The sequence below is a fragment of the Ostrinia furnacalis genome, unplaced genomic scaffold, assembly GCF_004193835.3.
Source record: "Ostrinia furnacalis isolate ACB-3 unplaced genomic scaffold, ASM419383v2 OfSCF1172, whole genome shotgun sequence".
NCBI classification, from domain to species: Eukaryota; Metazoa; Arthropoda; class Insecta; order Lepidoptera; family Crambidae; genus Ostrinia; species Ostrinia furnacalis.
Window position 1 is genome coordinate 1,739,754 of NW_021131411.1, and position 13,259 is coordinate 1,753,012.

Consider the following 13,259-nt stretch of genomic DNA (forward strand, 5'->3'; position numbering starts at 1 on the left):
GCTAGTGCTGCACTATAATTTAATATACTGCCGCACAATTTATAAACGCAGTAAGTAACACGTGAACAGTTTCGAGAAAAACGCGATCAAAGTTGAAATTTTATTTTGGGGTGTCTACAATTAGTTACGCAAATATTTGTAAAAAAAAATATATGGGCTTATAGAGCTAAACTCAAAGTTTATTTTGATATGAGGTTTTTGTATTTTAATTAATATTTTGTATTTAAAATTATTAAAAAACTGTTTGTGTTATGGATTAACTAAGTTTTCGTTCGATACTTACTACTACCCATGAATGCAGTATGATTGTTCCTTACTGCGTTTATCAGTAGTTTTCGTTACTTACGGTACATGTGTTAAATGATTGATTTAAATTTTAGTTCTTACAACGTAATATATGCGCCGTATCTTTACAACTTACTGCATTTATGAGTGGGAGTGTGAATCAAAATAATTTATCAAAACTTTAAATGCGCAGTAATAATACAATTATACTGCGCTTATCATAAGCCAATAACGCTTTCATGTTGAACTTTCCCAAATGACCAAGGGGTAAATGAAACAAGTATTACAATATAATTGCTGAGATCGCTTGTTATTCAATCAAAAATTAANTAGCAAATTAAATAAGCGCGAGTATTCACGTAATATTAAGTTATTATGTGCTCTTACTGCTAACATAGTATGTGAAGAAACCTACAATCTGCTCTTTACTGCGTTTATGATAATATGTATCTTCCGTTCTAAGATAGATAGAAAAAAACGGGTCTTTGATTCTTATAGATCGCGATGTCAGGATTCAGAATATTCAAAACAATCATAAATGCAGTAAGTGGTACTTACTGCGTTTATAAATTGTGCGGCAGTATAATTAACAGCTGCATTTAGCTTGGATGGATAGCAGTATTTTCCGAATGGAAGGACTCTCGAAATGTGACGCACGGTCATTACGGGTCATAGGTTTCTGAATTGATATTATGACTGTGATATAATAATTTGGCGTTATTAGTCAGTTGGATTTCCCTGAAACCTATACTCATTTCATCATCTCAGCCATAGGACGTCCACTGCTGAACATAGGCCTCCCCCAATGCTTTCCATGTTACCCGGTTGGTAGCGGCTTGCGTCCAGCACTTTCCTGCTTCCTTTATGATGTCGTCGGTCCACCTCGTGGGTGGACATCCCACGCTGCGTTTTCCAGTACTACTCATTTAAAGGGATGTTATACGGCGTTTCGCACTTTCGTCAATTTGTGTTCGAGTTTCTTAAAAAAAAATGAAAAACTTTTTTTAATCATCTTAAGCAAATATTCAAAAATACCTATGTGAAAATATCAAAATTTAAAAGACCTTCATCTTGTTACTATATTTATACCACACGCCACTTTGATACGTTCTCAGTCTTTAAAGAGCGATGCAAGAATCGGCCATTTTTCAAAAACCCTTTAGCTACTGCGAAAGATCTCATTACAAGCCGGCTCGTAAACTTTGGAGCCTGACACTGAGACGAAAGTACACTCGACAGCACATCAAACTGTACATTTCTGTTGCAAATTCAATCTTATAACAACTACATAAGAGACCACAGTGTAAAGCTTGATGTGCCGTTCTGCATTTGATTTTACGCACTAGGGTTCACCACATCGCAGTAGCTATAAACTGCGCGGGAGTTGATATTTTGAACCCAATTTGAAAACTTTTTGTTGAAGGTTTGCGTAGAATATTAAGGCTAAGTTGCACCACCTAACTTTATCGGTAGCTATAACGACAACCGGCGTAAATCGTATGGAGTTTGACAGATTTTTAATGTTTGTTAGAGTTAAACTAAGATGGTGCAACTCAACCTAAGTTCTCTTTTCCGGTACTGTCAGATTCTCATTTTGTTTTTTCAAACATCAAATCATTAAGTTGTGGTTTTATCAAATCATTAAATCGTATGTAATTAATGTTGTGTCTTCTAAAATAAGTGTGTTAATTAGAAATTAACTTTAACATTAGATTTCTTGACTATAAAGCCTTTGTAATGTGTGTTCAATAAAATAAAGGAAGAATGGAAGTTTTGATACCTTATTTTTTATACAATACTAGCGGCCGCCCGCCACTTTGTATGCGTGGATCCCGTTTTACCCCCTTAGGGGTGTAGGCCAGGAGAATAAGACATGAAAATCAATCAAATCGGAAATAATTCTTACAAAAGGTTTTATTGTATTAATGGCTTCATTTGTTCCTCATTAACACTATCCTAGGTTTTCGACTTCGACGGAGTTGTGTTTGATCCCCTGATGTAATTCCAATGTAGCGACCATAGAGCCTGAATCCATTCCTAATCATATTTGGTTAATATTGGTTTGTAAACCAAGGGGCCTGAAATGACTACGAAAATTACGTTTCCATGTCGATCGCACGTTTGTCGAACGATTAAATTATAAGTTATCTCAGGGCATAAACTATGGAATCTACCGATGTCTTCATCAAGCTCAAGAACTATAATTAACAGCGAGCGCTTGTGAGAAGTTTCATGGCCTACTTCAAGCCTTTATAGGAATTTATGCTCAGACATTACCGATTAAAGTACAGACAGCAAATCAAGCTATGGTTTCTTATGCAGTGGGAATAAATGCTATTTTCCAACAAAATGCATAGTCTCGTGTCATGGTTTATGTACATTTGATCTATAAACATAACGGTGGTGTTAACACATCTAACAATGTTGCCGCAGATTGGTTCACGTTTAACTTCGAATTTCATGGAAAGACTTTAAAAACTCGAATTGCGATGCCACACCACTAATACTCTGAGGTTTACAATCGTGAGGCAGTAAACTGTAAGTTACGTCGTGGTTTTCTTTTTGCCGAATATCGGTCGTATATCGCGCAGGTTATTGCGCGGTTTACAGCATGTGACTGATTTTACAACGCCGCCAATCGTGCGCAGGGGCAGCGGCTACCGGCTATCTATTAATTTTAGGTTTATCCCAGTTTACGGCGCGCCCTCCGGTCAGTACACACGGAGAGTTGAGTAATTGTTTGTTACTAGCTGACCTGGCGAACTTTGTACCGCCCTTTTGTAAATATTAAACATTATTATTTTCTTACTAGCTTTCCGTCTGCGGCTGCTTCACCCGCGTGGAATTTTGTCTGTGACAGAAAAAAATATCGCGCGCGTACCTGTTTCAAAATACGGGATAAAAACTATCCTATGTCCTTTCCCGGGACTCAAACTATCTCTATGCCTTTCATCAAAATCGGTTCATTGGTTTAGGCGTGAAAGCAAGACAGACAGAGTTATTTTCGCATTTATAATATCAGTATAGAAGTATAGATTAACAGTAAACGTAATTTAAGCAGAATTGCTAAAATCAAGTGGCAGTGGGCGGGGCACATAGCTCGTAGAGACGATGGCCGTTGGGGCAGGAAAGTTCTCGAGTGGCGACCACGGGCTGGAAGACGTAGCGTGGGCAGGCCTCCTATTAGGTGGACAGACGATCTGGTAAAGGTCGCGGGAAGAGCCTGGATGCGGGCAGCGCAGGACCGTTCATTGTGGAAAACCTTGGGGGAGGCCTTTGTCCAGCAGTGGACGTCATTTGGCTGAAACGAACGAAACGTATTTTAGAAATTCTAGATTGATAGATCTATCGTTTAACTCAGTCTGACATTGACATAATATTATGACGTGATAGAGCATACACTGAAGTCTCGTTACCGTTTGAATTCACAAAAACACCCTCCCGTGTCGCTCCCATACCTCAGGTACAGACTGAGATAAGCGTTAGTTTTAGTTGGCTGATTTTGATCTCAAATACAGCCTAGCCTTTTTTGTTATGACATAGCGTAGACAATATCAACAAATGTCAATGTCAAGTTTACAGCTATTTTGACAATGGCTGTCATAACACCTAACAGAGAATTTATATAATTTTTACAAGTGTTTTTGAATGAATATTGTTTAAAATGGACCGCTGTCGATGCCCGGAGTATGCAGAAGCCGTGAAGGGGTTAAGATTTTACACGGTTGGAACTTTGAGGCCAGATATCATTGATAATTTTGATAGTAAGTAGATGGAATGTCCTCATCATAATTTCAGTCATAGGACGTCCACTGCTGAATATACGTCACCCCAGTGATTACCAGATTCCAAAGCATTAATGTAATACCCCGAAGGGCGTGTTAAAGAGCTCTACCTTTTGAAAAAAGTACATATGAAATTAAGGAAACCAAGCATGTTACCGTGGCTTTCCTCACATAACAAGTTCACCTTATAGGGTGTTAGAGTTCTCTCACTATAAATTTGCATGAAAACAATGCAATTAAGAAGAATTGCATTGTTTTCATACAAAACTTTTGGTAATACAATATCAACATTTCCATTCCATTTCCAAAAACGGTCTACCTTTACAGACTTCGCAAAATTGTTATACCTAGTATTTTTAAAACCTTTAACTTCATGAACTTGGTAAAGCAATAAAGATATTATGATTATGATTATGAAAGCATAAATTCTAAAACCCTTTTTTTCCAGGAACCGGTTACACAGCAGTCTGGATCAAGAACGCCATCAACCTGACCGACCTGAAAGTGTCCAAACCTCGTGCCCTGAAGCTGCTAGAAGACCACGAGCTACCAGAGAACAGGCTCCCGAAGGAAGTCCGGAAAATAGAGCAGATGTGGTGTCCATTCATGACTCCTTATGTTATGAAGAACTAAGGCTAAAGGTTATTCTAAGTAATTTAGTTTTTGCAATTATTGGGATAAAACACTTTTACACGTTCCACTATATGTAACCCTATCACACATATTTTTATTGTTGATTGAAATAAAGGTCATTTATATTCTGCAGTTTTGTTTTCGTACTTATACAGTAACATTCCTATTGTATGTAACGGACCCGTCCTCACAAGTTCATAACGCACTCGTAGGTAGGTACGCGTAACTACCTATACGCCATCGAATATAATATTGTTCTAAACTTAAAAGTTCCGTAAGACATATTATAAAAGGTATGAAAATCGCAACAATAAAACTGCGTGGGCTTACATTTAAAATAGCAACAGACAAAATAAAAGTCATAACAATTCAAAACTAGATACATATTTCGCACCATTCTTTATACGGCTGCCATTAAAATATAAGTCCAAATGGTACAGATTCAACGTTTTTTGTATTGATCACGTCGGTATCATCAACGGTCTCCGTGGCGAGCTCTTTTTATATTGGAATTAATCAACAATAAAACTAAATAAAAGTTTACGATATAAGATTGTAACACAGTTGTAAACACCGGAGTAGAAAATCGAATGTGATGTTTTAGATTCATTTGATATAGACCGGGCGGTTTTGACGGTGGGCATTACGTGGATAAGACATGTAGAGTTACACCCGTATTCATAAACGATGCTTGCTTAAGTGAAGCAGCAAATCAAACGCACAGCGTTGAATAGAGCTTTGTGACTGGTTCCTGTGTCACCCTGTACGTCCACGCGCACTGTGAAGCCTCATAGTAATTTTTGTGAATAGGTACGGGCGTCAGCGTTTATTAAAAGTTTTATTAGAAATCTGAATATTATCTTCCCAAAAATTATCTACTATTGAAAATAATTTTCATGCAATAAGTCATTTAAGGTTGAAAAGCTTGGACTCTACACTGGAGGCTCTGCGTGCAAATCCTAGTTACAGGTCACAGCATATAAAATTGTGAAATAAATTGGTTGTGACCGAAACCGTAGTACGCGGAACTGACGGTCGATGGGGCAGCAAGATTCTGGAATGGTGGCCGCGTACCGGAAAACGCAGCGTAGGACGTCCACCCACGAGGTGGACCGACGACATCATAAAGGTATCAGGAAGGCGTTGGACGCAGGCCGCTACCAACCGGACAACATGGAAAGCATTAGAGGAGGCCTTTGTTCAGCAGTGGATGATGACTGAAACTGATGGCCCTTAAATAATAATGTCTACTTTGAATTTGAATTTCAAGATGATCAGGTTCAGCAAGATACTTAATCCTATCTAATATGTTACCTAATAAGCTTTTCAGTAAGATATTGTAAACAGCGGCTTCTTCTTATGACTGAAGTTTCTGAAAAAAATGCTCCTTTTACAGGGTATAAAAATATAATAAGTGATATCCACAAAATCCAACGCTCGCCGTGCCCGCCCGCGGCCGTCAATAGGTTAATTTGGCGTCAAAAGCTCGTCGCCGCGACTTGTCAGAGCTTTGACTGTAGGGCTGTCACATTTTATAGAGAATTAAAAATGAAAGTATAATTGAATTGAATAAAATAACAGATTTTTTCACTGCCTTCTGTCTTTCCAGAACACTATAATCCGGGCCTCCTCAGGATACGAGTGAATATGAACCATCCTAGACTTCATCATCATCATTATTTCAGCCATAGGACGTCCTCTGCTGAACATAGGCCTTCCCCAATGATTTCCATAATAGCCGGTTGATAGCGGCCTGCATCCAGCGCCTTCCTGCTACCTTTATGAAGTCGTCAGTCCACCTTGTGGACCATCCTAGACTTGCATCTCACTTAATATGAGGTGTGATTGCGGTTCTAGCGTATTCTGTCTGCATAAAAGATTACTAAAATTCACTTTTGTAAGGTATTTTGATTAGCACTCTCCAAAACCACAAGAGTAGGCGCACACCGTTGATTTTTCGTCGGCCGATAGTTTAGTCGGGCAGTTGATCAGTATGGGCATTGGGCATGTATGGGAGTGCGCACACTACGCCGATTCCATTTGGCCGATTCTTCATACAATTTAAAATCGGGCACAACTATCGGCCAACTAAAAATCAACGGTGTACGCCTACTCTAAATATGTATTTTTTGATAAAATACTGCTTTGGTTTTGGCAACCCTAAACCCGATAGATCCATCGCGATAAGCGTAGGTGTCGCCGAACAACCACTCATAAATTAACGTTGAATCGGACTGGCCCTGATAAGCCCTATCTGGCTGTTTATAAACAGAAGGACTTGGTTAGTTAATGAGATAGCCTTTTGATATACACTGAAATAATGCTGGTGGACAATTGGACTCATTTTGTGTACACAATAATTATTTTATTCTATTTGAGAGTAGGAATAATGCTCGTAAACAGAAGACGGAGAGTGGCGACTTGGGTTTGATACAGCAATTCTTAAATTCATGACACGCACATTATTTTATTTAGTTTTATTTGATGTTTTATTTTGTTTTGTATCGCTTAATAGAATAGTTTTTTATTTGAAAGAAAGACATACAAGCAGAAAAGACATAGGTACATAATGAAAGAGATACTCAAGTGGTGGAGATACAAAATTAATAAACATTTCATTTCCAATTTTCATTTTCAAATGTTTATCTCATAATGCTACTCGTAGTAGTGTATCAAGGATGCGAGGCAAGTACCTACGTACAGGCTCCTTAGAGTAACATAATTTGGTTTTAAGTAAAGCTACGCCCGGCCGGCCTGCGTGTCATGTCCGATAATATGTTTCTTGTTACTGTAAAATGTTTCAGTGGATCCCTTAAAATATCCTTCAAAGAAAATCTTTTTTACTGACGTTTGGACCCCTTTATAGTCAGTCCTATTAACGCACCAAATAAATAATGGATTCGTATCAAGTCGCTACGAAAAACATTTTGATCCCATCGCGTGAGAAAAATTAAATATTACTTTGCAAGATATATCGGTTTCAAGACATAATTCACCCGTCTCATTCCTGCAACCAGCATCCCAATGAGTTAGAGAGAGATGGAAGTAGTTTAATAAATTGATATCTTGCGTAGTGATGAGCTCTACTCAAGTTTTTCCGAACGATCAGATCGGGCCGCGTAAGCGCGCCCATGTTCATTAGCGTCCATTATTTTATTATGAATATTATCATAACTCTGAGAGAGCAGCGACCATGAAGCCCTAAATTGTCAACCGGAGCCGTAATTAGATGTTTATCGTTTTTATAAGCCCGGAAACTTCGTGTGCGATCGCCTAGCTTCTATAATATTTCTTTTATATGCTCTGATATCATCACGTTTACAAAATTATTATGAAAATGACGTTTTATTGCTACTAATCAAAACTCTTTTATAAAGATCTTATTTTCTGAGTGACAAAGTTGAGAATGTCCGAAAAAGACCATGTTGAGTTTTTTAATAAGGTGATTCGCTGCCAGGAGATGTTAATAAACAACTAATGTAAGTTAAAGCATGTATAATGTATTAGACCGCGTACGGGTGGCCGTCGATGCCGCGATACTATCTCGGGCGAGATTCGTCTCTTGATTCTCTTAATTACCGTTAATGTGGTTGGCACAGAGCAGCGAGGGTCAGCGGATTGCTACTGGTTTTAATGCAGATTTTGTGGAAATATTTAGCGATTTTTAACACTGTATTTTAAAGCACCAATAAAATTCCTGACACGTAGGTATTATTATATTTATCATGGCCATTTTAAAATCTAGTCTTAAGAAACAAAACATTAGCATAATAATGTGTTCACGTTCGTTCTTAAACACACAATTATTGCACACACAACAATGTTCAGTACAAAAAGGCGAGCTTAATGCCATAAGTCATTCTCTACCAGCTGACCTTGAGCAAAACAGAGATATTGAGTAGGCGGTGCTAAAAAGCTAAGCTTAAATAGGTAATTATGCTTTCTAGAAAATTAGCGATTAGATGAAGATTTAAATCTTTGTAAACATTCAATTCACTTACATTTTAAGTTCTTAAACTGGGACCTCAGTGTATTTTTTTCCATTTAAAGGCGTGACAGTTAGATCGCACCCGGATAATTAAAGACCGATAGAGGCCCTAACTAACCACATAACTTGGCCATTTATTCAAACATCAACTGTTTCCAGCATAGTATAACTAATACTTAATAAATATTGTTTCCAGTGACTTCATGATAGTAAATTCACAAAACTTACTTCAAACCTTTGCTCTTATTTTATCCGACTGCGCCAGATGAGTTATAAACACACTGCTTATTCCTACGCTGTGGCCGTTCTTTGAAACGCTTATGATTTCAATGCGTGAGGCGGATCCCCGATAACCGGCGGCTAACTAACTGTTAACGTTGTGTTAATTAAGATCTGCCTCGGCGCGGCTACTCGGGTTACATGGCCGGACCGATTCCGATGATAACTGATTAACTGGATATTGATTACAAATGGGAGCTTTCAGATAAGGTGGGCTGAAACTTTTATGGTTGATGGGAAAAGTCGCGTTATGAAACTACTAGCTTTTGCCCGCGGTTTCACCTGCGTGAAATTTAGTATGTCACAGATCGTCATAAATTATAGCCTATATGTTAATCTGGGTTATAAACAGTAATACTGTAAAGTTTCAACAAAATCCGTTCAGTAGTTTTTGCGTGAAAGAGTAACAAACATCCAGACATCCAAACATCCAAACATCCAGACATCATGACATCCAAACTTTCGCATTTATAATATTACTAGGACTAGGATACTAGGATGTCGTAGTGTGTACGATTTACTAATATTTCCATTTACCTCTGCTAGTAATAAGCTAAATGTATAAGCATATAAAAGCTTATTACTTGCAGATTTATGCACCATATTAGTTAAGCATTCGACACAGATCGTAGTTCTCTCAGGTTGGCAGTCCAAATCTTGAACCGTTATGATATTGTGTTTTCTATCAAAGCTATGATTATGAAAGAAATAATATTGTACCTGTATGCGGCATCTGGGTGGCGGTGTCAATATCTGAAAAAAAAAGTAAAAATATAATGCAAATACAAAAATTATTAGGCGTTCCTATGAAAATTACACTGTGCCTAAATACTCAATACATAGATACATTGTAACTGAACGGACTGTACGTAGCCCTAAGGCTTGTTCCCATGGGGACATCCCGTTTTTTGCAGGATCCCTTTAAGTAGTACATGTTTTAATCTTAACATTCACATGACGAATACCGTTTGCAGTGCCCCGCAAAACCGATCCGCTCGAATTTGCAATTTGAATTTCAAAAACTGGATTGCCGTGGGAACGAGCCCTTTATTTACCAAGCAACTTGATCCTAAGCACAAAATAAACTTAACTGAAGAAAACCAAGTTTGTTTACAGGAACGCCACGATTTCCATATCTTAGTAAACATGTTTATCTTTCCTACCATCGCGTTATTATACCGCGTGACATCTATATCGGGGCTCCATTTATAATGTCGGCCGAAATGTAGGGGGTTGTTAGTCCTTTAGGGAAATAGAAAAGCATGGTTTAAGTGACAAAACTACTTAATAGTATCATCTTAGCAATCATTTTTTTAATTTGAGACTTATGCGAAAAGCTTTGATCTGTTTAGCGGAAAATAAAGCTTATTATGAGGTCATTTACGCCCGTATTTACAAAAATTACTATGACATTATTATTACACAGTACGCGTGGATGCACAGGGTGATACCGAACAAATCACAGAGCTCTATTCATTCCACGCTGTGCGTTCGATTTGCTGCTTCACATAAGCAAGCATCTTTTGTGAATACGGGCGTTAGTCCGTGCTGCAGGAAAATGCTCATCTATTCCCTCATCATCATCATCCATCATCATCATCGGGTATGGGTATTTAATTTCCACGAGGTGCACATTAATGTAGCAGAGACAAATAGAGGAGAGATCCTATCCTGCTCTACCAGTTTCTAGCTTCTTTTTAAATAGCTAGGAATTTTCCAGCCTTTCACATTTAGAATTACATTTTGCAATGTTTAATCATTCAGACTTATCGTAAAATGGAGTTATTTTAATTCGGTAAGCGTAGTATGCAAATATTGTATTCCCTTACATGCAACACTAAAACGACTTCGTTGTTTCCGTCTCTGCTATTATAATTTTGTTAGCGGGGGCGTGACGCGCCCGTCGCCTGAGCCTTGATTGCCGCTAGCTACCCTTAAATAATAATTTATTCAAATTAAAAATACTTATCAAAATATGATGCGGTACTAAATCAGTGGTAAGTGAGTCGGTGCGTGTCGGTTATGAAAATCGATGTTATCGTCCGTCCGATCAGCGTGAAAATCCGAAATAGGTATATGAATAAAAAAGTCAGTGCTTACACGCGAATATCAGTTTAAAATGCGTGGCTTCTTGTCGCGCCCCTCGGGCCGCGTGACAACCGATATCGATAAAAATGTCTTGTGACACTGACCTTTCATAAAAACCTTGTCAACCTTTCATGTAGGTATTTGCAAAAATCTTGTGGCTGATTTTCAGGCGGCAAGAAAAATTAAAAAGAAAAACAATTCTGTTTGTTATCACTAAAGGAGGAAGATCAAGAAAATGTACGAGTTTTGCGCAGAAAAACAGTAGGTATGAATATTTTAGAAACCTCAAAGCTTTTCTAAGAAAAGCACCTATGAAATGCACAATATCTATGTAAAAATTAAATTAAGAAAATACATTTATCTGAAATTCCGTATTAATTTATTTTAATTCATTGTCACGTGAGTCTTTTTTAATAGATTTTTACGAGTTGATAATTTTCAGCACTCAAGTATAAAAAAAAGCTTCTTCGAGTCTATGCTACTTCCAAAAAACTTCACCAGCCCATGCCCAAAAAAGGGATTGAACTTCACCGTATCACTAATATTACCATGATTTACGGTCGGCACACATTTTGATTAAGGCAAAAAACGAAAAAGCCCGAGTGAGTGGGAGGCCGATAATTTGGCTGTAAATAAGTGTGACCGCGCTTAATGCGGTCAACCATCAGATAGCGCTCCTGTTTTGCATAACAACATCGTTTAGGGACGCGGGCGGTGTCGATACATCGATATCGACACAATTACAACATTAAGATCGGGGTCGAATTGTAATGAGATGTGAAAGATATTGTTTATTGAAAACTGTCAATTTTGGTAGCTATTAATGTTGACTATGATTTTAAAATGTTATTAAGCTTCTCTCAGCACCTGCCAAATGTTTGTCTCGAACCACTGGAAGGGCAAATATAATGAGACATCTAAAAGCTCCTAAAGACCAAGAAATTATTTAATCTATTAGTATTTTATGTTCTCGCCTTTGCTAGCTATACATACTTGCTCAAATCCGTGGTGGTGGGGGCCCGGTGACCTGTAACACAGGTATTCATTTACCTAGCTCAGGCTCCGGTCTCACACAATCATTAATGAGTTTTCTTTAATGTATTGTATATTGTATCCTGTATTTTTGTGTGAGAAATAAATAAACCTTATTATTATTATTATTATTATAATTCATTTTTATCAAGTACAAATAAGTAAATTCTTGATTTTGATATAAAACCAACTGCCAGCGTAAGGGTTGATATACGTGACATTTAATTGCGTTTCGTGGCCTGGCTAATATTTTACGCCATGACACTTTTTGACATAGACATAATCTTTGACCTTTATTTCCTCACGCACAACAAATCCACGAAAAGTAAACCGACCGGACAATCTCTAGGATTCCGTGCAAGAACTTGGAAGTCAGGTCGAGCGTATCAAAAATATTACAAAAACTATTACCATAATGTCATACGACAAAATGCTTAAATTATAGAGCGCGTGCCCAGCGGTCACGCTAAAGTAACCCACAGCAATATCGTTTCGAATAGGGATGTAAAGAATATTCTCATTGGGGACTGATGAAGCGAATGTTTGGCGAATGTATTTTAGATAGAGGGAGGTAATTCGAACTCTATCTCTCTAAAGATAAATTTGCATAAACGATTTCTCTGAAAAACCGTTTAAGCCAAAGTTTTCAACAGTGAACAAGACACAAGAGGAGGATTGATGTATGGACTTAAGTATGTCCAATAAAATAATACTAATATGTATTCTTTATTTATTTAACACGACTGCCTTATTGGTGATAGATTAAACTGTACCGACAAGAAATGTCAAAAGTACCAAACAATTTGCTTGCTCTCCAATTAAAGATCAGTGTTCGTATCGATAGAGACGATGTATCATTCGCGAATATGAAAAACCAACATTCTTTTACAGCCCTAAAAAGCTCCTGAAATCAAGGCTGCGTCTATCATTGTAATCTAAGGGTAGTTTTAGAAGCAGGTATTCGCTTAACCCTGTGTTTTGCGTGGAGCGGTGTGCGTGTCATTAATAATTTGTGAATATTTTACAATTAAATAATCTTTTTACGGACGCTTTGTAAGCAAAACTTGTTTAGGGCAGGCCGTTTGGGTTTACGATTACTGGTTGTTGGTATGCTGCTGAATAACGTGAATAACTTGGTTTATTTCAGCTCTCAATTGACTTTTTTTTTT

The 13,259-nt window shown here is 37.7% G+C and overlaps 1 protein-coding gene across 1 annotated transcript in view; it reads right to left on the reverse strand.

Moving 5' to 3' along the window:
• Positions 1 to 13,259, reverse strand: part of Poxn (paired box pox-neuro) — a 42,883-nt gene that overhangs the window by 3,864 nt on the left and 25,760 nt on the right. Inside the window, exon 2 of the mRNA XM_028303010.1 lies at positions 9,691 to 9,723. Coding sequence (XP_028158811.1) covers positions 9,691 to 9,703 — 13 coding nt within the window. The 5' untranslated portion in view covers positions 9,704 to 9,723. The remainder of the gene's footprint in view (positions 1 to 9,690; positions 9,724 to 13,259) is intronic.